The sequence below is a fragment of the Caloenas nicobarica genome, chromosome Z (assembly GCF_036013445.1).
Source record: "Caloenas nicobarica isolate bCalNic1 chromosome Z, bCalNic1.hap1, whole genome shotgun sequence".
In the NCBI taxonomy this organism is placed as follows: domain Eukaryota; kingdom Metazoa; phylum Chordata; class Aves; order Columbiformes; family Columbidae; genus Caloenas; species Caloenas nicobarica.
The window spans coordinates 57499313-57522626 of NC_088284.1; the positions used below are offsets into that span (position 1 = coordinate 57499313).

At 38.2% G+C, this 23314-nt stretch overlaps 1 protein-coding gene across 2 annotated transcripts in view; it reads left to right on the forward strand.

Moving 5' to 3' along the window:
- The window catches only part of PRUNE2 (prune homolog 2 with BCH domain), a 136780-nt gene that overhangs the window by 104265 nt on the left and 9201 nt on the right, over window positions 1–23314 (forward strand). For both annotated transcript variants that reach the window (XM_065655573.1, XM_065655574.1), the window contains exons 10-15: window positions 3029–3108; window positions 4019–4219; window positions 10310–10486; window positions 15657–15759; window positions 20029–20160; window positions 20330–20416. In XM_065655573.1, coding sequence (XP_065511645.1) covers window positions 3029–3108; window positions 4019–4219; window positions 10310–10486; window positions 15657–15759; window positions 20029–20160; window positions 20330–20416 — 780 coding nt within the window. The remainder of the gene's footprint in view (window positions 1–3028; window positions 3109–4018; window positions 4220–10309; window positions 10487–15656; window positions 15760–20028; window positions 20161–20329; window positions 20417–23314) is intronic.

Sequence of the window (23314 nt, forward strand, 5' to 3'; positions counted from 1 at the left end):
GAAATTCAAACAAAAGGATAGGAACACGTTTGTCTTTCAATTCCCTGGACATGTACCATTCTTCTAAACACAACTGTAATATAAAATTCTGGTTTAACTCAACTGTAGTGCTCCTGCTTAAAGCAGAAAAAAACATTTTAAACTTACGTCATGAAAGTGTAAGAGATACTAGAGAAAGCAGCAATGCCAGCTCCAAGTACATACGCATTAAGAAAAAAAAAATAAAGGTGTCACAGGGTGAAAGGCAGTCTTGAGGCAATTCTAGAAATGTCATGACTTAGGATCATTCTGTCCCAGGCATTGCAAAAATTGTAGGCAACTCTCAAAATTCTGAATTGAATACTTGTGGGAAATTGCTTTTTCAGATGATAATTGTCACTGTTTCTATAGGGATAGAGTACATAAAATGCAGTCATGCTTTTATCACACAGAGGAGGAGATTTTCATTCTGCTCAAACATTTTTACAGGCTTACCACAGAGAATACAATCTCTTTTTGATACAGAAAGACTGAAAATTCACTGTCATCGTGTAGCTTACTCTTTGCACAACTTGAAAGAAGAGCATTTCCTTTCAAATAATTTCTGAAGCTTGTTCAGTAAGGAATTGTCATTTGATGTGATAAGGCCGTAAGAGATTTTATAAATTAATGGTTGATACCAGGGCTGTCAAACTCATTTTCACCGAGGGCCACTTCAGCTGTATATGTAGGAGTAGTTACATTTATACAGTCCTAAAATTACATTTGGCCCTTTGAAGTCAACCGCGAGGCTGATGTGGCCCCTGGTGAAAATGAGTTTGACACCCCTTGTTTATATGTTAGTATCAAAACACTGTTTTGTCCAGCCAGACTGTACACCCTTGAGTACCAATAAATCATAATCTGAGTAGTCCTGAGCTGCTTTAATCCAATAACTTTTCATAGTTTTATATTTGGAAAGGTTAATAAGCACTAAATAAAATCTTAATATGAATTTAGAATGGAATAGAAGTATTCATCCTCTCTCCACACTGTTTCCACCACTATAGTTTCTTACCTTATTTGACTGTTACTTATAGCATTTCCTTAGAATTCAGATTTGTCTCTGCTAATTTCAGATGAATAAATTAGACTTCATTACACATAATTTACTATGAATTGAACAGACACGAAAAAAAGCCAAATACTCTAGTGACTTATTTACATTTTCTAAGTAAATTGTGATGATATTCTGTGTATCAGTTCTCTGTACAGCTTCTGAACACAGATTATGCTACAGAGCAGAAAAAAAAAAAAAAGAAACAGTACATTACAATTTGTGCCATTCATTTAATTCATGAGCAGGATACTTTGATCGAATTTCTTTGCAGTTCTATTATGCATCCAAAGAGAAAGCATATTTCAAGCGTTATTTGATAGTAATTAAACATATCTCGGAATTGACCTGTTTTGTAGAAATCATTAAGCAGTTAATCTCTGTATTTGTGAAAGATGTACTCTACAGTATGTGAGGATCGATCTAGTAAAATCAGCAAGATTAAGGCCTGGTCATGAGTAGAGCAGCATGAATATGTTTGACCCTAGCTTCATATTGTGTGTATTCTGTGTGGCCTCATGGGAAAAGCTAGAGTTCACTAGATTGCCTGTCTGTATTGGGAATTTGATGGTATGGAGCTTGCGGTGGAGATCTTTCACAACTTTAAGCACAATGAAGCCTTTTGCTCACTTGTAGGCACATGGACACATTTAGATTTAATCTGTATGAAACTAACAAGAAATCACAGAAATGATACTCATACTGTGACGGCCAAAAGAGACATGTCTGCACACATTAAAGTAATGAGTGTAGCCCTCATGGAGAAAGCAAAGGAGGAAGAAACTGCAGGAGTGGCAAGCGAAGCCTGTTAGATCCATTCAGCAGAATCACTCAGAACAGAGCAAGCTGATGCTGTGGCAGGGAAAATAACCTTCTTTGCTCTCATCACAGCTCTATTAATCAAGGTCTAAAAATTGTCTGTTCTTAAGCTTTTGTGAAAAAATATATTTCTTAAAAATAAAGTGTTTGGAACAGGAATTAAAAAAAAAATGCTGTGATTATTCTGACAAAATAAATGAAGCTCTTTTTTGAGTCATACATGTTAGTGTAAATACTTTGGAATCCATCAAGACTGTCTTGAAAATGTAAAATGTTGTTCCCTATCTGCAATTGAACCATCCTCCCAGGAAACATTTTGTAAAATACTTGAATAGAACATAGGCATGAAAACAGTTTAAGTCAATTTTCTTCAAACATTCAAACACCTTTGTTATTATTTTCACCACTTAATGCCTTTTAGTTGTCTTATGTAGGTATGTTAAATGTAATTTCTTCTTATCTTCCTAAAAATGGAGTCTAGGTAGGATATTTTGCAACACTTTAGTCTTTAAAAATCTGCAATGTAGTTTTGGTTCTCAGTTTTTGTGCTTCCTGTACTCTTCCAATGCAGGACATCAACCTTTCAGTATTAGAAAATGATTGATTTGGGTCAGAATTGCTCTAGAGTACAAATTGTATCAAAAGAATGAAAAATCCACTCATGATCTCATTTTCGCTATGTAGTAACTGTACACAGAGCAATGAAAATACTGTTATGGAACTCTTAGCTGCGGCATGCAGTTTGCAAAGAGTAGCTGAAGCTCCAGGCAACTATGTGTCTGGTTTGCCAGATGATTAAAAAAACCCAACAATTTCATTTGTATAAAATGAGAAAGATTGCTGTTTGCCAGCCTGTTATTATTCAGTGCTCTGTCTTGATCCAAGTAAAAGCAGCTATGTGTGACCTATAGTCTCTAAAGGCTCTACAGACACGTGCATAAATAAGGGCTAAGAACCGCACAGTAGAATTACAACAGCTCTATTCATGTCTCGCTTGCATCAGTTTGTCATCAGACTTCTGAACTGGCTATGTTGAGGAAAATTTCAGTTCTGTATGAGATCACATGAGCAGTATTGATAGCAAGGTCAACCTATGCATCTCTTTAAGATTTTGTTTTGTATTTCACCTCTCAGGTTCGTGGAAGAGGATGTGGGAATGGACATCCCATTTTCTGAGGGTGTATTAAGCCCTAGTTCTACAGAGATGAGACCTGGTGAGAGAAGCTTTTATTCATTTTCTTAATTATATCTTATTCCCTCGGCATTTAATTATGCAGTGAGAAGTATGTTTCTGTGCTGGTAAAGAATCAGTTCAGTGTTAAAAAGAAAAAGTGTTAATTTCACTTTATTTAGTTGGTTTTCTTCTTCACTTGAGAAATGATAATTGTAGTGTGCCGTTTTCTCTTGTGCATTGTTGTTGTCACTCATTTAGTCCTTGTGGAGTTTAACTAGTCTGTTATTTACCTTATGTTTTACTACTGTCTAAGTGAACTAAGTTAGCATTAGAATGCTTCAGACAAAACAACTTGAAATGTGCCACACAATGCAGTAGCAAGGGGCAAAGCCATACCTAGCTTTTGTCTTGTCGAAGACTACTTTTGTTTGGGAATGATTAAGAGACTCAGAGGTATTTTTATTTCTGTTACTGTATTGAAGAAGATATTGTATAGTTAAAACTAAAGACATAGCTACTTGCAGGTGAGCACCATTTGAATAGCAGCAAGCGCATAAGGAAACAAATATCTACAGGGCATTTTCACTCAGATGAATTTCTCCATGATTCAGCAATGTCTTGGTTCAAATTATTTGTGTATTGCTCTTTAAATTCTTGAATGTTGTGGGTCAGAGCATGTCCAAACTTTGACTTTCATCTGATGATTGCAAAAAAGTGAATCTGGATTTTACATAATTTAAGAGCTCCCAGCTACATCTGCCATTCCTGTATATGCTTGTTTTATTTCTTTAAACATTAATGTTGACATTTGTGTTTTATGTTAGGTCTTAAATGGCTTGGTTTTACTAAAATTGATGTGTCCCAGTGTGTTTGAAGGTGATTCTTAAGTATCTTGGAGATTAATTGCGTGTGTGGGAGATAAAGTTCTTTTTTTCTTCCTGTTTTTTCAGAACCTCCCAATTCTCTTGATCTTAATGGTTCCCATCCCAGAAGGATAAAGCTCACTGCTCCAAATATCAATCTCTCTCTGGACCAGAGTGAAGGGTCTGTGCTTTCTGATGATAATTTGGATACACCAGATGAAATTGACATCAACGTAGATGACCTTGACACACCTGATGAAGCAGACTCTTTTGAATACACTGGACAAGGTAATGTTCTAGATTGTAAATGTAGAGTTGATCTCTGTACCTTTATTTACTGCCTACATGATCTGTCTCATGTCTATCAGGCTATGAATATGGTCAAAGCATTTGAGAGTTAATGCTGGGTGTCAAGATATTTTTACTGTCTTCTATTTTTTAACCTTTCTTCCTCTGTATAAAGTAGTACATTTCTACTTATGCAGAGTGTAGAAATAAATAGCACAGCTGATCAAATAAAATAAGAAAGGATACGTAGAGAGAATCAAATTCAAAGTCCTGACTTGGTCCAGTACCATAGGACTTACCTGAAAAGAGTTATTCAAGAAGCAGAAAGCAGTTGCTGTCTGTTGTAGAGAATGCTATTGCTAACTGCACCTTTGTGCATCTCTGGCTAGCTCTAGGTTACAGTTACATCAGTAGTACTTAGGCATATAGCCTTGTGCAAAATATGTTCTCTGACATAAGTTGCACCAAAGAGCTTTCGATGTATAAATAAAGTAGACACAGTGTGGTGAGAGGGGTCTTTTGTTAGTGAGGAAAGTCTTTTCTTATTCCCATGGATGGTTGAAAAGTTGAGACATTCAAAGTGTGTGCAGTGCATGATAAAGCTAGCTCAGGTGATGGAACAAGTTTCCTCATTCCACCAATTTAAATATTCTTTCTCAGCAGGATTAGTTGAACAGTGTAGATATACACTGAAATGTGCAATGTGCACAACTTCATTCTTCCTTCACATATTAACAATTTTGTCTCGTCATGAAAAATTGTTTTGCACTGTCTGAGTCACTTCACTTACCCTCATGATGTATGAAATTGGGTGTTAATACTCCTTCCTTTCTAGCACCTTAAGAATCATATAAGAACTGTATTCACAAATGTAAATACATAAAGATCATGAGCTATTTGAGGGCAGAATGATTGTGCCCATTTTACAGTCTACCACAGAAAGAAACTTTAAAAACGGATCCATTTAAACTGAATTTTCCCTTGCATTTAGATTCTCTATTGCTAATGAGATCACTAAAATTTTAAAATTGTATGCTCTTTGGAGTGTACAAGAACAGTTGCATCAGTTTAAGAGATGTTGCTAAAGAGACATTACTGCATGCTCAGTCATGCCTGAGCATCTCTAATGTCACTTCTCATTAGAAAGATGATTTCTGTATGGGTAGATGCAGAGCATAGTGATGAGTTACTTGGTGGTTAGAATATTTTGTTGCAAAGGTTAAAGCTAACACACAAGCATACACAGAGCAGTTTTAGACGGTTGTGATGAGAGTGTGAGAGCAAAAATCTCTGTCTTCAGTGGAACATATTTTGCCTTATGACCTCAAGTAAATAAATTCAACTGAAGTGATTTTTGTGGCAGTTATATTTATGGCAATGATTTCTCTCAGGCTTTTTTTGTTGCTTTCTAAATGTGATGATTCTTTCAATTGCTAAGGTTCGACCAGTTTCTCTGAACTCCTAAGTGAAGAAGAGCTCAAGGTGCCTATTATTTTGGTGACATTTTTGCACTTATGTAGAATCATAGAATCCTTTCAGTTGGAAGAGACCCTCAAGATCATCAAGTCCAACCATAACCTAAGCTAACTCTAGCACTAAACCGTGTCCCTAAGAACCTCATCTAAACGCCTTTGAAACACCTCCAGGGATGATGACTCCACCACTTCCTTGGGCAGCCTGTTCCAATGCCTGACAACCCGTTCTGTGAAGAATTTTTTCCTAATATCCAATCTAAACCTCCCCTGGTGCAACTTCAGGACATTTCCTCTTGTCCTATCACTTGCTACTTGGGAGAAGAGACCAACCCCCTCCACGCTACAACCTCCTTTCAGGTAGTTGTAGACAGCGATCAGGTCTCCCCTCAGCCTCCTTTTCTCCAGGCTAAACAGCCCCAGTTCCCTCAGCTGCTCCTCATCAGACTTGTGCTCCAGGACCCTCACCAGCTTCTTTGCCCTCCTCTGCAGCACCTCAATGTCCTTTTTATGATGAGGCGCCCAAAACTGAACACAGGATTCAACTGGATTTGGCTCCGTTCACCACAACTCTTTGGGCCCATCCCTCCAGCCAGTTCTTTATGCATTGCAGAGTACACCCATCCAGGCCATGAGCTGCCAGTTTCTCCAGGAGAGTGCTGTGGGATACGGTGTCAAAGGCCTTACTGAAGTCTAAGTACACAACATCCACAGCCTCTCCCTCATCAACTAGGTGGCTCACCTTGTCATAGAAGGAGATCAGGTTGGTCAAACAGGACCTGCCTTTCATAAACCCACGTTGACTGGGTCTGATCGCATGGTTTTCTTCTATGTGCTGTGTGATGTCACTTAGGATGATCCGCTCCATGACCTTCTGTGGCACCGAGGTTAGACTGACAGGTCTGTAGTTCCCCAGATCCTCCTTCCTGCCCTTCTTGTGGATGGGTGTCATGTTTGCCGATTTCCAGTCACCTGAGACCTCCCTAATTAGCCAAGAATACTGGTAGATAATGGAAAGTGGCTTATTGATCACATCTGCCAGCTTGCTCAGCACCCTTGGGTGCATCCATCCCATCTGGCCCCAGTTGTGTAGTTTGATTTTAGACACACTTAGTTGGCAAAATGTCCTCCACCTAGGTGACCCAGGAACAGAGAATAGAAAAGGGGGAAAAAATCACATTTTATCAAAATAGACCAGCAATAAAATAAGCAGGCTATATATTACATGAATCTGATAGCTAAGAGTGTAATCACAGGAACTAGTGCAGAATGATTTATGTGCATGGTAAATAGCCTTTTTTATCTTTGGACTTTGGAGCAGCATAACCTCTGCTGTTACTAGCACTCATGGTGTCCCACAGATCAGTGTTTCTAGACTGTTATGCAAAACCCAGGGAAGTAAATACTGAGAAGACACAGCTGTTGAAACTGTTCAGAACAGTGATTTTTAGCCTGTCATGCTCAGACTGCTGAAGGTTCATTTGAACTGTAAAAGGCAACTGAGAAAAGCAAGACTGTTGTCATGATTCAGGGGTCCACCTCATTGCTGGAAAACTGATTGCTCTGTAATACAAGAAATATTGAAACCCATTTGTTTATAAGAATCATGAAAAATAATCGTCACGACTGCAATGTGCAAGAAAATAGATGACAGCAAAAATACTGAAGTACTTGGCTTGAACTTGACTTCGGGATTGGTCGATCATCACTTTCACAGCATTTTTTGTTACTAATTTAAACTTTCTCTTTCAGAACCTGCTCTTTTTTCCAAAATCATCTTTTTAGGATTATGACATTAGATGACATAAAAATTGCATTTCAGAAAACCATATGTGCACATAGGTGAAGGTCTTCTCCCAAATCAGTTTTGCCAACAAAAAAGGGATCTCAAACCCCAAATAAAGTTTCAGCGTTATTCTGACAGTTACCTAGCCCAGCCTCTTTTCACTAAAGCTGTTCTGGCAACTACAGTTCTCTCCCTCAGCCATGTTCTTTCTACCCTGCGAGAAACCTGCTGGCCAGCCAGGTTTCATAGGCTGTTCTGATAATCCCATCTGTCTATTCTGAATGCACCTGAGCTGCATATTGCGTCCCGTGGGGATCTTATATCCTTAAAGAAATGGACCACCTTGTGATGACCTGTCAAAGTTTACATAGCTTGACTGCATGCATGTAGTTTTCATACTGTTTCCCATGGTACCTTTACAAGATTAACAGAATACAGAATCACATTAAGGTATCTAGGTTTGGAGGGAGTTGGGTTATGCATTTTGTAAGCATGTTCCCAATGTCACATAATATGTGATGTCTCAAAACTGAATGTTAAGTATATTATTAAACATCGTGAGCCTTGTACCCTGAGAAGCCATGAATACATACTTCAGTTCCACAATATATAATCTACTGAGCAGCAACTGTTAAACTGATTTGAAATAGCATACTTGAAGAAAAAGACCTTCTGCAGTCTGTTCTTCCCAGCCTTAGATCTCCTCAAACTCCCTTATTTGCAATTCCTAAGGAAAAAAAGCTTATGTGGTCATTTTATATGTGCACATGTATGTACTTCTTGATCTTCCATCCCTGTTTCCACCATTAATACAATTTTACTTGAATATGTTTTTAACTCATTGATTGGTTAGATGATGATGTAGGAGGTGAAATATTACTTATTACTGCTTGCAAGATTTTAGCAGGCAGAAATTAGATAAAGAAAAAGAATTGGTGGTAGACTCAGGTTTTTTTGCACATGTGGGAATCTACCTTGGAGAGGGGGAGCTTCCATCAGTATTATTCCCTAATAATACCTTGTATTAGGAACAGAGAATACAAGACAGGCAGCAGTAGCAATTCAGACTTCATTAGTCCTACTGTAACAACAAACGTGTGCCCAACCTAATATATATTATTTTTTATAAGTTCAAAGCATTTTTCGTCCTTTGAGGATATTCCTTGATATTCCTGAGAAATTTGGTGGAATTATTAATAGGTTTTAATGCAGAAATCAGTTTTAAAAATTAATAGTCAGTACATCTATGTGTACATGCTCATAGGTTCTCTGTGTATAGATGTATGTGATATATACATAGTATACGATCTTAGTTTTGATTTCATAATGATAATTGATTTAATTCTTATGACAAACTGGTGTGTTTTAAAGATCATACATTCCCATTTGTGTGAGTAGTTCAAGAAATAGCGTTCATCAAAGAGGCATCCCAAGATAAACCAACACATAGAAATATTTGAGGACTTCTGTGAAACATTATGTTCTTTACTTCTTCTTGTCAATTAAAATAACTTGTTTTAGTCTACTCCTAACTCTTATAGATCTCTTTGGTATTTTCTAGCAAGATGTCTGATCATCTTTTTATGTACACACATGTATGTCATGTATACCACTGTATCTTTACTGTTACCTTGCTTATTGGTTTACGTGATCGAATTCTGCCCCTATTACTACACAGCCAAAATAATACTTTAAAAGAAGAGGTGATTTTATTTGTTTACTTCAAATATGTGTAATGCATAAAATGCATAGAATCTTTACTATGAAGATAAATTGATTATATGCATACAGCCACAAGGCAAAGATGTTTCAGCAAGAATAAGAGATTTTTTTTTAAAATTTCAACTGGAAAAACAATATGTTGTAACAATAACTAAAGAAGGAAATCAAATAATTCCAGCTGTGGACAGAATTACTTTTTATGTCATTTTCTCTGTAACCAGCCACTAAGTTTGAAAAACTGGAATGCAGTTAAATTAATTGCTAGGAGCCATCTTTTCAATGTGCAATGGAAATGTAGATTTTGTTAATTACTTCACAGCTTTTCTGAAACCAAGTGTATCCAGCAGAGAGTGTGTGCTATGAGACTTCATAATCTCTTGTCAGCCATGCAGTTTGTTTACTGTGATCATTGTACCTGTGGACTGCATGTACCTGTTCTCTCATGGGTGCTGGTATGAACAGGCCGATTGTGTGGCTGCTCTGTACTTCACTTCTGGGAGGCAACTGGTATTTATTCTCTAATGAAAGGCCCCGAGGAAGGCAATACTGTGCTTAAGGGATATGAGGAGTCACCATTGTCTCATGACTCAAGCAGAAAAAGAAAGGCGTTCTTCATATTTGTTGGTGCCAGATGTGAAGAGACTGGAGACAAATGGGGAAAAAGTTGAGAAGCTGAAGCTCTGTGGTAATTCCTCTCTAGACAAGAAGCATCACTATGTTCACTTTTAGTTCCCTATTTTGCTTTTTGGTATAGTTCTCCTACCTGCAACACAAAGATTTTAAAGACCTAGAGTGCGATCCCTCTAGTGAGCAGCTGATCAGTTTTACTAACTAGATGCAAAAATGCAAAAATCCGTTCACAGTATTCTGCATAGTGGTAATCGCTGCTGTTCTTTTTATGTTCATAGTGATAAAAAGTTTTTTAAAATGGAAACTTCTTATTTGCTGACTGTTAGATGATCAAATTCTGCTCTTATTTATACCAGTGCAGATCCAGGATGGTGCTGTAAAAATCCAGTTAATTTCGGTCTTCCATTTCAAATATATGTAACAGAGAAAATATTTAGAGCTTTTACGGGAAGATATAATATATACAATTTTATTTTTCAGAAGAGCAGACTACTACTAAGGATGCTTCCAACGAGGAATCTGAATCAATTCCAGAGTACACAGCTGAAGAAGAGCGAGAGGACAACAGGTTATGGAGAACGGTGGTTATTGGAGAACAAGAGCAAAGAATTGATATGAAAGTCATTGAACCTTACAAAAAGGTCATATCACATGGAGGTAGGAGAACTCAGAATGCGTTTTTTAGATTGATGTAAAATATCATGCTTTATTGAGCATTATTTATTTCTGGTTTAGTTCAGTTATCACACTGGCAAGGGGAGAGACAGTTTATTTTTCAGCCATGGCTGAAATCAACCTGGCTTTCAGTTCAGTGTGGCAATGACTGATTTATATTTCAAATACAAAGCAATTTCAGGAGCAACAAATAAACTGACATGCATGTGTTAGTAACAATCTGGTCATCGTAGGCTAAAACTAAACATAAGGAAAAAACTTTTGTCCTACAGATAAAAAATTTTGAAAACTTTATTCTGTGGATTTTGGCAAAACCTTCTGCATGAGGAAGTATGGTGCTCTTGTGATTTGTTGAATGATGTGTGTGAGTGAACAGATCTAAACAAGTGGAGTGGCAAAAGAAAACATATACAGTTTTCCCTGGGGCTTCCATTCGTCTGGCTAAGCTGCTTATGTTATTTTTCTGCCATTGATAGTTGCCAGCAGATAGCATTTCACCAGCAACTGTTTAATGTTGGGGTTTTTTTCATGTAATTTGTTAATGATTACCAAATATTGTATCAAAGGAAACAAAGTAGGAAAATTATCTCGTGTGCTTGCTATATTGTTTGCTTTGCTCGTCTGTTCCCTAACCTCCTCAGAGAATTTGTAGTTCTGGTGTTACTAACACATTTCTGCATAAATTAATTAAATGGATAAATATTACTATAGGTATTGAAGGAAGAAAATGAAACAGTTTTTTAAGTGCCTTTTCCTTGGTGTCTCAGGTTTAGATTATCTTTGGATTCTATGTTTGTGGGACAGTTTTTGCCTACCAAATAAGGTATTAAGTAAGGACGAGTTGTTCTATTCCTGGAAAAACTGAGACAGGTAACTTAGCATCTCAAAGATTTGTGAATTTATATGAGGATACTTTGGTCACAGTGTTGCTGATCCATAACATCATTTAAAGGTAAACCATTGTTTCCAATATATTTTCAGTGCTGAATCACTATCTGGTGTAAGTACATAAATAAATAATGTTTAATTATATTACCTGAGGATGTGTTCTTCAAATTTGCAGTTTCACATTAAAAGCAGCTAGATGCTAGTGTAGAGATGTTCGCAGTGGCCAGTGTACAGAAGGTTTAGTTGGAATTAATAAAGATGTTTAAACCTCCAAGAATTTTCCCACTGTAAGAACACCATCAAAGATTTATGAGTGTGATGACACCTCAGACATAGTTTAGCAAACAGACGCAGATGGCATAATTTAGGAAACAAACATAAAATATTTTGAAGCCTTGCTAATGGTGTTTATTTATGTGTTTTTATATGCTGGAAACTAGTCTAGGTACATTTGTGGTGAAAACTGTCATGTATAGTTCCTACTAGATGCTGATGTATATGTTTATACTAGCTTTTATGAAAAATAAATACCAGTCCATTTTAATGAGTGAAGAAGGAGTAGCTCTTAATTGAGCACTGTTTGGCTGTGGAACAAGGACTAGTTCCAGTGGCAGACATCTCTGATGGCAACTATGAAGTACATAACAATTTACAGTTATCAATGGTCGTTCAGCTCGGTTCTCAGTGTGAAATAACCAGGATTCAAATTTTACATATCTGACATCTTGTTTTGTTAGATCATTCAAATCTAAGATAAAGAACATTACATTTACTTTTGGATGGTTGCTGGTCAGTAACTTAGCCATTGTAAAAGAAACAGCATGAGCTGTAAGAATAAGTTTCAGTCCATCACTGGCTAAACTGCAAACTTTGCCTGGAATCCAGCCATATCAAAGTGAGTTAAGAACTGGATTAAGTTCAGTGTTTATGAAGTGACAGACTGAAGATGGGGAAACAAAATCATTTTGATGCATGCATCATGGGAAAACTTTGGACATGTTGAACCGTTTCTACAGTATAGTGGCTAGACCTATTCTGTATGATGTTCCCTTTGGCAACACTTTAGTATCTTTGGAGTGCTTTAACGGGCCAGGAATCTTTCCTTTAGCCTCAAGATTAAGAACTTATTCTGGCTAAAATTAGTTAATTGCAATTCAAGTCAAACATCTCTTGATGATTTGATGATATACTCAACATTCCTCCCTGCCAAATGACAGATAACACCAAATACAGAATCTAGATGGTAGCCACAAAATAGGAAAGGGAAGAGTAGACTTGGCAGTGTAGGTGTGATATTGCCTTCCACATGGGTTGATGAAGTAGTTTCATAGACATGTGTCTCTTTTCATAGGCTGTCTGAGAATTTGCGCAAATGGCTTTTACTGATTTCTAGCAATGAATTAAAGCACACTTTCCCCTTGGGTGAACATTCCTTGTCTACAAGTACGTGTAAGAAAAACTGGCTTAGATTTATCTGTGGGTTTTTCTTCTATGTGCTGTTAGGTGGCATCTGCACATAATCATTTTGCTTTACATGACCTGCAAACTGTGCTGTGGACACACCTGCCGCTATGTACCCTCACTGCCAAACTCCTGAGCCAGCTGGACAAGATTGCTTTATGTCAGCATGGTATAAATTGTCCTGAAAGTCTCTTAAGGACTTTTAAATTTGTGGAAGGAAGGAAATCTCCTCCCTATTTGTAAAGCTGGGGCAGGGCGGGGAGGGAATACTGCTTTATTCCATAATGATTTAGCTGAGGAATGGGCTAGGATGGAATAGGTGAAATGAGTACTGTCTCTTCAAAAGTATGTGAGTATATTGAGACAGTGAAAACATAACAGAGAGTAATACTAAGTGACGAGTGTGGGAGGTAGACTTCTTTTCTCTTTGTTTCTTTTGGGAAGACTTGTATATTCCTTCATGTCAAATTCTAAAAAGGTGAAAGTGCTAAAAACAGGACTGGAGTTTCTTCCGCTTCCATACGTGCATCCTTGCTAGAGAATGCAATGCTACTCTTTGACCTTGACATCCTCACTGGGACACCAAAGTCAATGACCTGTATGTATATATATGGATACGCTGTTCACGTTTACTGGATCCTAACATAGGCTAGACACACCATCCCATGTCACATGGTTTAAAGTGGTTATATCCACATTTGCCCTTTGGCTTGAACTCAAACCCTAATCCTGAGCTCTTCTGCCTGTCCATGTCCTCCAACAGGATAGAGAGCAATGCTGCACTGTGGAACTGGAGAAGACAGTGGACATATGCTGGGCTACCATTGGTACAGTGGCTTCACTAGCTCTTGAAGCCTGGCTGTAGATTAGCTGGCCTTTGGCCTCTGAGAGCCAGAAAAAAACACTACTTTACAGTGCTGGGAAGACAAGAGATGCCAGGATCATGGAAGGATGGAGTTAAGGCTAAGGACAGAAAGCATCCTACAGTGTGTAAATGATTCTTCAGAGGATGAGGTCTAGGCTAGCTGACATTCTCAACTCAATGTTAGTGTTGCCATCAATAATATGTATTATCAGCTTATCAAATGCATTGTATTTAGTCAAATCTGCCAAATCAAATGTAGAAAGAAAAAAGTCCAACATAATCCTTCAGCAGGGTGCTTTGCCAAGCCTTGGTTTGAAATAACATGGTTCAAGGCAGGAGACTTATTTCTGACACACACATTTTTCTCTCAGTGACTAATCCTTCTTTTGCTCCCCTTTGTAACTGCAGAAGCAGTGGTGGGTTTCTGTCCTTAAGGAGCAGCTGAGAGCCCTGAACAGAGAGTGCCTCTGTGCATGTCCTTATGACTGGGATAGTGTTGAGATTCATCAGCTGTGGTTCTCCTCGGTATGGAAGACTTCATGGGCAAGTGCCTTGAAGCACCCATTTTGTCAGAGATTCTGGATTCTATGAAGATCTCTACAAAGATTTTTAAGAAATTACTTCTTTGACATAAACATCTTCTCCTTATTTCAGCTAGCTGAGACTCAGCTTAGCTGTTGAGTGAGAAAGGAGAAAACAACTTAGTCTCTCACTCTTCCCTTGTTAGCACACATGTATTTTGTGTTATCTCTGTCTTTTCACAAAGAATTTTGCTTTGCTCAGCTAGCTACAATGCAAGAGGTTCTGTGGGCATTTGAATGAGGCTTGGATACTGCTCTGTCATATCCAAAAAGCACTGTAAAAGTCTTAAAAACTCCTTATGAAAGTGTTGTTTAGGTGCTGGTATTATCCTTTAATTTCGTCAGGAATGTGTTCCTATTTCTGAGGGAGGCTCAGAGTTTCCTTCATTAACATTATAATCTCTCTGTCGTCGTTAGTTTCTCCTAGACTCTTTTAAAAGTCTTTCAAGTCATACTCTAAGTATACACAGCTTCTGTCTCAGCGTCATTAGTGCTATCTGCCTGCAAGCATTTCTACAGCACCTCTATAAATTGCCTCCTGACTGCATGTATCTTTTAAATAAAACTTTCAACTGAAATGCAGGAGTATTTTGTGTTTATTATTAATAATACAGAAATTCATAGCAGCTGCAAAGGATTATGGAGAATATTAACCAGCATTAATCCATCGTGGAAAAAAAATATATATATTTTCTTTTGGGCAACAAGCAACTGTCCTGGACCCCAGAATAGTAGTGCTGCAGCTTTGAGGGTTTACAGCTATTGTTAGGCATTGGTGCAGCCAAGAGAATGCCACCAGTGGACAACTGGAGTGCCCAAGGTAAAAAAGTATTTTATACAAAACCTGCAGCTAAGAATTTAAGCGATCCTCAGGAGCTTTTAAGGTATAGTGGGGTGCAGTCATAATTGTCATATCGTGAGGCCATTGAAGCTGCACAAGCCAACTGAGATTGGATTGTGAGACTTCGTGAAACATCATTCAAAAGATGCAGGATAACAACTACAGGATATTTTCTTTAGCCACTTATTCCTCAGTCTAAGGTGAGTGTTAAAGTGTGTGATTGCCATAGAGATGCAATGAACCAGGAGTTCAATAAGATTGTATTACTTACAAAGTAGAAAAAAGTATTTTTTCTGGTCTCTATGAAGTTTACTAATAGTTGTACTAAGTGTGTTTTTCAGGAATTGTGTATAACTACTTCCTTATCACTTGATGACAGTTTGTACATTACATTTTCCATCTTCGTCAGCCATAAACATAGTAGCTCTATTCCAGGACTTTGAGATTTCTTTTAAAATTTATCTTGTTAAGAGCCTTTAACAAAGACAAAAATGCCTTTTTTGTTTTTTTCCACAGGATACTATGGCGATGGCCTGAATGCTATCATTGTGTTTGCGGCATGCTTCTTGCCAGACAGCAGTCGAACCGATTACAACTATGTAATGGAAAATCTTTTCCTGTGAGTGATATGTGAGCAATATGACAGAGTCCTCTGAGTTAGTATTCAAAATTATGTAGTGAGAGTTAACGTGTCTTTAATTAAGAGGTAATTTTGGTCATTAGAAGGAGAGTGATCTGAATGACAAGGAAAACAGTAGTTTTAGATAAACTTGTCAGTGGAGTATTAGTTTTATATTCTTTTCCTACCCTCCCAAATCAAGGTGTATTTGACAGGACCAAATCTGACTGTAGTATCTCCTGAAATGTCAAGGAATGCAGTATCTTTAGCCTCTTGGGCCTACAATCATTGAACTGTTCCACTAGTGATTTCCAGCCTTTGCTGAGAACAATCAGCAGGAACTTAGACCACCAGACTGGATTTCACTGTTCATTGTTTATTATATATTATCATGAGGTATCACTGTATATCATATTTTTAATATATACCATGGCTGTGTTTAGGAGTCACAGGACTGGTTTGTGGCATTTGTTTTAAAAATACAGGATAAATGACAGTTGCTGACACAAACAGCTCTATATATTTTTCCTGACTCCAGCCACTTCTGATGCAGTTTTAAGTGATGGGGGCCAGTTGGGCAGGACACAAATTTGGGCACATGAACCCAAATTTATCACAGGAAAATTACTCCTAATAGCAACTTCATTTGGCAGCCAATAGTTGTGAAAGCAGCACTTCCCAAGTGCCTTCAGCTACTTCCACTTGAAGCTGTTAAAAAAAATCAGTCATTCCAGCATTTTCTGTGCTAAAACCAAGTACGTCATTTCTAAAGCCAGCAGAGGCCAGGCCTTCACCATTGGCAGCTTATGAAGGCACCAAGAGCACAGACCCAATCTTCTTAAAACTCCTGTCCTTGAAGATGCACATGGTGACAGCCAGTGCCTTCTACAGTGTGTCTATATGTGAAAAATGAGATTGAGTGCTTTAGTTCCAGGTCAGACCAACTGCTATCATTTGTCTGCTAGAGAGTCTAAGACCCCAATGTCACCTACAATAACCGATTTACACAATGCTACGTGATCTAGAGGGGAGTAATTACTACAGTGTTTTTAACTTGATAACTAGGGAACAAAGCTGAGAGTAATCGTGACTGACATTAAAGAATTGTTCTTTGACTTCACACAACACCCTTTTCAGAGACAGAGCTGGTGGTAGATGGTCTTCACAGAGAAAGCCTTTTCGAGCCTCAAGAGACTTTTCCACATCACTTGAGGATATTGCCAATTTCTATTTTATAACTCACTGTCTTTTTGTGGGGTAGTAATTTTAGAGAGAGTTCAAGTTGGCTGTGAACCTTCAGCTTATTTTAAGGCTTATAGACCCTTTGTTTTCTGTAAGACAACAAGAAAAGAGAAGGTCAGATCACCCCTTTCAGTTGTAGGCCTATTAATTTTATCGAAACAGAGGGACTGTGACAGTTTTCGATCTATCCCATAACTGATATATTTAAATATTTGTGAATTCCTTACTATTGAGTTATACAGGAGTCTGGAGAGACTTGCAAATCACTAAATCTCTTCTCATTTTTTTATATAGCGTGTTTATGATAGGCAATCATGCACTTGCAGCAAATGAACTACTTCTGTTTTCTGATTAACATCTGTCCTCAATTGTTCCTGTGTTGTGCAGTTACTTTCACTTCTAGTTTCCCTTCATATTTCCAATTACCTTGTTCCTATTCGTTACCTTGACAAATCCTGTAAAACTGTCTTTGAAGAGTTGGGTTTGAGCCAAAACTCTTGAGACAGCATCTTCTACATTACTTCTTCTAGATGATGCAGATCCACACAGAAAAGTCTGCATTTCTGTGTTTCATTTGTGGCTGCCTGATACAGTCTAGAGATTAAAAGATTTTAAAAGAATCACAACTTGAAAAGCTACACTTTTAAATTGAAAACCAGGACTTTTTGATTTCATGGTGAGTGAGTTGTTCTAGTCAATGAGAAAAATTCTGTCCATCACGTCAAATAATAAAGAAATTACCATTATTACCAAATAATAAGAAATTACCAGTTAGGTAAGGTTTGCAAGAGAGCTCAGCATCCCTAAAATGGCAAATGGTCTCATTCAACCCACAGTGAATAAGAGCTGTTGAGTGAAAGTACATGAGGTAACTGAGATCTGCCAAAAAACTAGCAACAATTACTTTTTGTTGTAATACTCCTCTTGTTCCTGATGAGAAGTATGCATGATTATTTTTATTATAACGAATTATTAATAATATTCACAATTACCTTTGAACCTAAGCAAACACAGACATTTATGATTCTGTCTCTGTGTAACTGAAAGGCTGGTAGTGTTTTCAGAAGTATGTATACAGACTTTACTGTATATTTCAGTGTCTAAATGCCTTTAAAGCACTAAATATCGTGCCCCATAGGAAGGGCTAATTTCATAACCTGTTGTAGGGGTTTAACCCCAACCAGCAACTAATCAACACACAGCCACTTTCTCACTCCCCTCACAGTGGGATGGGGGAGAGAATCAGAAGAGTAAAAGTGAGAAAACTTGTGGACAGTTTAATAAGTAAAGCAAAAGCCGTACACACAAGCGAAGCAGAACACGGGATTCATTCACCACTCCCCATGGCTAGGCAGGTGTTCAGCTATCCCCAGGACAGCATGGCTCCATCACGGGTAATGGTTACTTGGGAAGACAAACACCATCACCCTGAATGCCCCCTATTCCCTCTTCTTCCCCCTGCTTTTAATTGCTGGGCATGATGCCATGGGGTATGGAGTACCCCTATGGTCAGTTGGGGTCAGCTGTCCCAGCTGTGTCCTCTCTCAACTTCTTGTGCACTCTCAGACCATTCACTGGTGGGGTGATATGAGGAGCAGAAAAGGCCTTGACTCTGTGTCAGCACTGCTCAGCAATAACTAAAATGTCCTTGTATTATCAACACTGTTTTCAGCACAAATCCAAAACATAGTCCCATGCAAGCTGCTATGGAAAAAATTAATTCTATGCTAGTCAAAATCAGCACACCTGTCAATTTGTGGGTTCAATTAAGTTGCCTGTGTCAGAATGTCCACACAATCCCTCACTTTGGTATTTCACTGTTAAGACATGAGACTTCACAAATGTCAGGTAAAAGCAGGGAATGCACAACTGCAAGGTGCGAAAGAGAGCAGTGGAAAGCAGGTAGTGAGCAGTGATTTAGATGTGATGTATCAAGTACATGGAACTTGTCAGTTAATGTCTGCCTACTTTATGCCCAGGTAAAATATAATTCTATTTAGTGAGAATGAGATTTCCTACTCTTCTTTTAAGGAAACTGTATCTCAAGGAATTTAAGGATCAGATTAGATTGTGAGTCATTCCCATACACCTGTGAAAGGGGCCATTATGCTCAGGGATAGAACTGCCTTTTGTAGTGAGCAACTCAGGCATTCAGGTTTTTAAGGTGTGACTGACTTTCCATTATAGTTTTTACATAGGCGTGCCTTGGGGCTGGATAGTAGAGAGAACAATTTTAACATTCCTGTGATTAACAACTCCCAAGTGAGGCAGGGACTACTGAAACTGAGAAGCACATCTGCATGTATAGTCCCAGACAAGAATTTAAAGCTGTCGTTCCATTTGACTGGGTATTGTGCTCTTCTAGGTAGAGTGAGTTTGGTCCCAAGACCACTGTTCTGTCCGAATTATCATTGCCAAGCTGAAGAATTTAAGAAGTATTTGGAATGTTTTGCTAACAAAATGAAGTCGTGCCATGGAGTGCTCTGTCCTGCCAAAAGGCAGGTTGATTGGACAAGTTTTATTAACCTTGAGATTCAAAGTGTTTGTAGTTGATAGTCACAGACTCGGTAGCAGTAGTGTGAGGATCACAAGTATGTTCTCCTCACCCTCATTATTTTTGCATTGAACAAATATAATGATTAGTAGTGAAGATAAGTTTCTCAACAGTTGGTCTCAGAAGTTCCTGGAATTTCACATGGTCCTGTGGTGCTCTACCTTGCAAAATCTCGTGTTTTAATGCCCTTTTAAGAAAAAGCAAAGTCACCTGTAAGATTTGAAAACTCACTATGAAACTGTATCTTTGTAAGGAAACCACATATTTCTGAAGATGCAGATAAGATTGTGGTTTTCTAGTTATACATCTACAGGTAGCATGGAGAACAGTGCTAAGTGTTTGCTTTGGTTTAAAGGAAAACACTGTCTTGTCATAAATTGCTTAGTCTACTTTGATTTATTCCTAGTAGACTGATTTAGTTTGCGCTTAAGTGGATAATGTAAAGTATGTGCTCACTTCTGTACTTTTTTCAGTTATGTAATCAGTACTTTAGAGCTGATGGTAGCTGAAGACTATATGATTGTCTACTTGAATGGAGCAACACCAAGAAGGAGGATGCCTGGACTGGGTTGGATGAAAAAATGTTACCAGATGATTGATCGACGGTGAGTATTATTTTCCTTTCTGATCCACAGCCATTATTTTAAACACTGTCCATTTCTGGTGCTCCCCTGTATGACAGTGTTCATTGTATATGTTCTTTCTGTATTTATTTTGTGGGGCTTTTTTTGTTGGTTCATTTTGTTTTTAAGAAACTGTATGGTTTTTACTTAGATTACGGAAGAATTTGAAATCATTTATAATTGTTCATCCATCATGGTTTATCAGGACAATTCTGGCTGTGACACGACCTTTTATAAGGTATGTAGTGAATACCAGTGATTTTCTATGTCTCTAAGTATACAGGAGCACCTAAATCATCAAACTAGGCTGTTAATCCCTCACTGAAGAGTATTCATTTTACGGTTCTTGTTTGGATTTTGACAGTTGAATGGAAAAAACCCCTTGATTTATATGAGTATCTAGTTGCAGACATCACAGGCATATCATAAACCTATATGTGTATGTAGGACTGGGAGTTCGGTCCCTTAAAATTGTCTTTGTTCCAAGCCCAGCTAAAAGGCATGTAGAAAAGGCATCCACCTGTAATGATAATCAACTCATTAAAAAACATCCTGGCTACAGGACAAGATTAAGCTACAATGCTGGGCTGAAAAAAAAAATTAGTTGCTGCTCATCCAAGAGGGCTGCCAGCACCCTGAGCTGTATGAAAGCATAGAACTTCTGGTTCTAAAAGAAGGTTTTACACCACCAAAAATAATGCTTTGATTCATAAAAAAGCAAAGAAATGTTACAGACCCTGAAGACCTCACAAGTTGTTGAAGAAGGTGGGCAAGTGTGCAGTTGAAATCCTGAGATCAGAGAGAGCAGACTGACAGGTGTGAGAAACAGTTGCTTCAGGCAATAGAGATGTCATCTACAGAAGCCACACAGTGAATAATAGTCTTGACAGACCTCAGAGGGGTCTGCCCCCAGGCTGCAGATGAGGACACTGGAGCTGTCTGTCACTGGGTGCTCTGTCCTGGCAGGGTGACATGGGGACGGGAAAGCACATGAGTTCTCCCATTGCTGCCAAAGTGCAACAGGGAGAGTGTCATAATGGAGCTGCTTCTTTCAGATGTGGTCTCTTTAATACCAAGTAGAAAGTGACAATTTAAAATGCCACAGTAACAGGAAAACAATACTTGGAATTACCAACAGTAATGATGGGGATTCACTGAGTTGCGGGAAAGGTAGTCAGTAAAATTTTTAAAAATCAAATATGCCACATGGGTTTCAATTCATCAGTCATTTACCCAGAATGACCATACTGAGCAGCAGCAGAGGTTTTGCGTTGCCAAACAGGAGAAAAGCTTGGCTCTAAATAGTGTGGCAAAGCAAATTATCAGTACAAAACTAGGCACAATAGTGTGCCGTTAAAACTCGCCATTTCAGCCATGTAGCTCGAGTCTCTGTGCAATACTAAAGTGAAGCACAAATGAGAGCTGAAAAAAGATGGGCAGGGCACATGGCCAGTGTGACTTTGTGGAAGATGACATAAGATATTTGAACCCACACCGAAGACAGAAGAGAACTATGAGCAAGCTGAGTAAAAAACTCTGGGAGGCATGAAAAGAAACAGTCAATTCAGTAAAAGGCAATGTAAGGAAATAGAAACTTGATTAGATTGTAGGCAGATGGCTGTAGCTTAGTTTGCCAGCCCCAAGCTGTTCACTAAACCACTGACATACACGGTGGGAGTTTTAGAGTAAGAAATTAATTGGTCCCAAGGCAAGCAGGGATTTCAATGGGATAGCTAAACATGAGCAACATAATTTTAATGCTCTTTCAGCTGAGATGCGGGACAAAATGGTAGGAATCAAGAAGGGGAAAGACAACAAAATGGCAAGGGACAGTCAAGTCACTGAGGGTATGCTGCAGTCAATTCTACCTCAAAAAATGGCAAGGTCATTTAGTGGAGTCAGGGACACATCTTGACTGACAAACACTAAACAGTTGTCTGAATACACAGGATGAAAGAACTAGTGGTTGCAAAGATAGATCCTAGGTACTCTTTATGGACCAGATATTCACACTAGAGGTCATCGTAGCTGCGTTAGGTAAGAAATTACATTTCTAATAGAACAAGTGTCTGTGAAAGATATTTGGCATTTGATAGAAATACATAAATAATAGGAAGTTTGCCACTATTTGCAGCACACCTGCCCTAAAGTCTGAAAGAAACAAGGTCTTATTTTGGTCCTGTATTTCAGTTGCCTGTACACAGACTCCCACATTAAGCAAGTACCCAGAAATCAATCACTGTGGTGGAATTAGTGGACCCAGGGGAATCCCCAAGTGGAAAAATTAACCCTTGAAAGATTTTTTTTTTCCTCCACCTGCCCAGTCTTTAGAAGCTTCTTATTGGCTTGCAGCTTGCCAAGTTACTTTAGCTGGCGTTTCATGTGATGCAGGCTATGATTAACATTTTTGATAAAATGCTAAGAATTATCTGTACATTATCATGGCTTTGACTGGACAATTGTGAATGATTCATGCATCTTAAAACATGACCACTGGCCTGCTCCAGTATGTGTGCCTAGTGATGCTAATCTGGCACAGAGACGAATTAAAATGGATAAGCTTAAACAACATCTCACAGTACCTTGATGTATTCCTGTTTCAGTTGTCTCACTTTATCTTATTAGGGGTAAGAGGAGGGGCAATAACCTTCTGCTCAGAGCTGTCTCAGAGACCTCTTGTTGTCTGGTCATACCCCCAAATCAGCAGTAAATAGAAAGAACATGTTCTGTTTTTCATGGCCTACACTTAAGAGCATTTACAATCAACGTACATTCAGCACTTTAGTGATGTTAAAAGACTATCTAAATATGAGACCTAAATTTGGAAAATTGCTTTTTGAGACAAATGAGAAAGGTAGATTTCTCATAAGCTGATACATGTCAAATGATTCAGATTTGACAACTGAATAGCCTTATTTTTTAAGTGTTTTTTTCTGGACAGGTTAGCCTTTTTCCAAACACAATAAATTATCATATAGCACAGCTGAAATGAACAAGGAAGCATCTGCTCATGAGAAGGCCCTGCAATAAGAACAGACATGCACATACACTGAATTCATCCAAACAAATGCAGAAGTTCAGTTTTATTATGTTTGATTGAGAATCAGTGTCAAATATAAATGCTAATTCATCATGA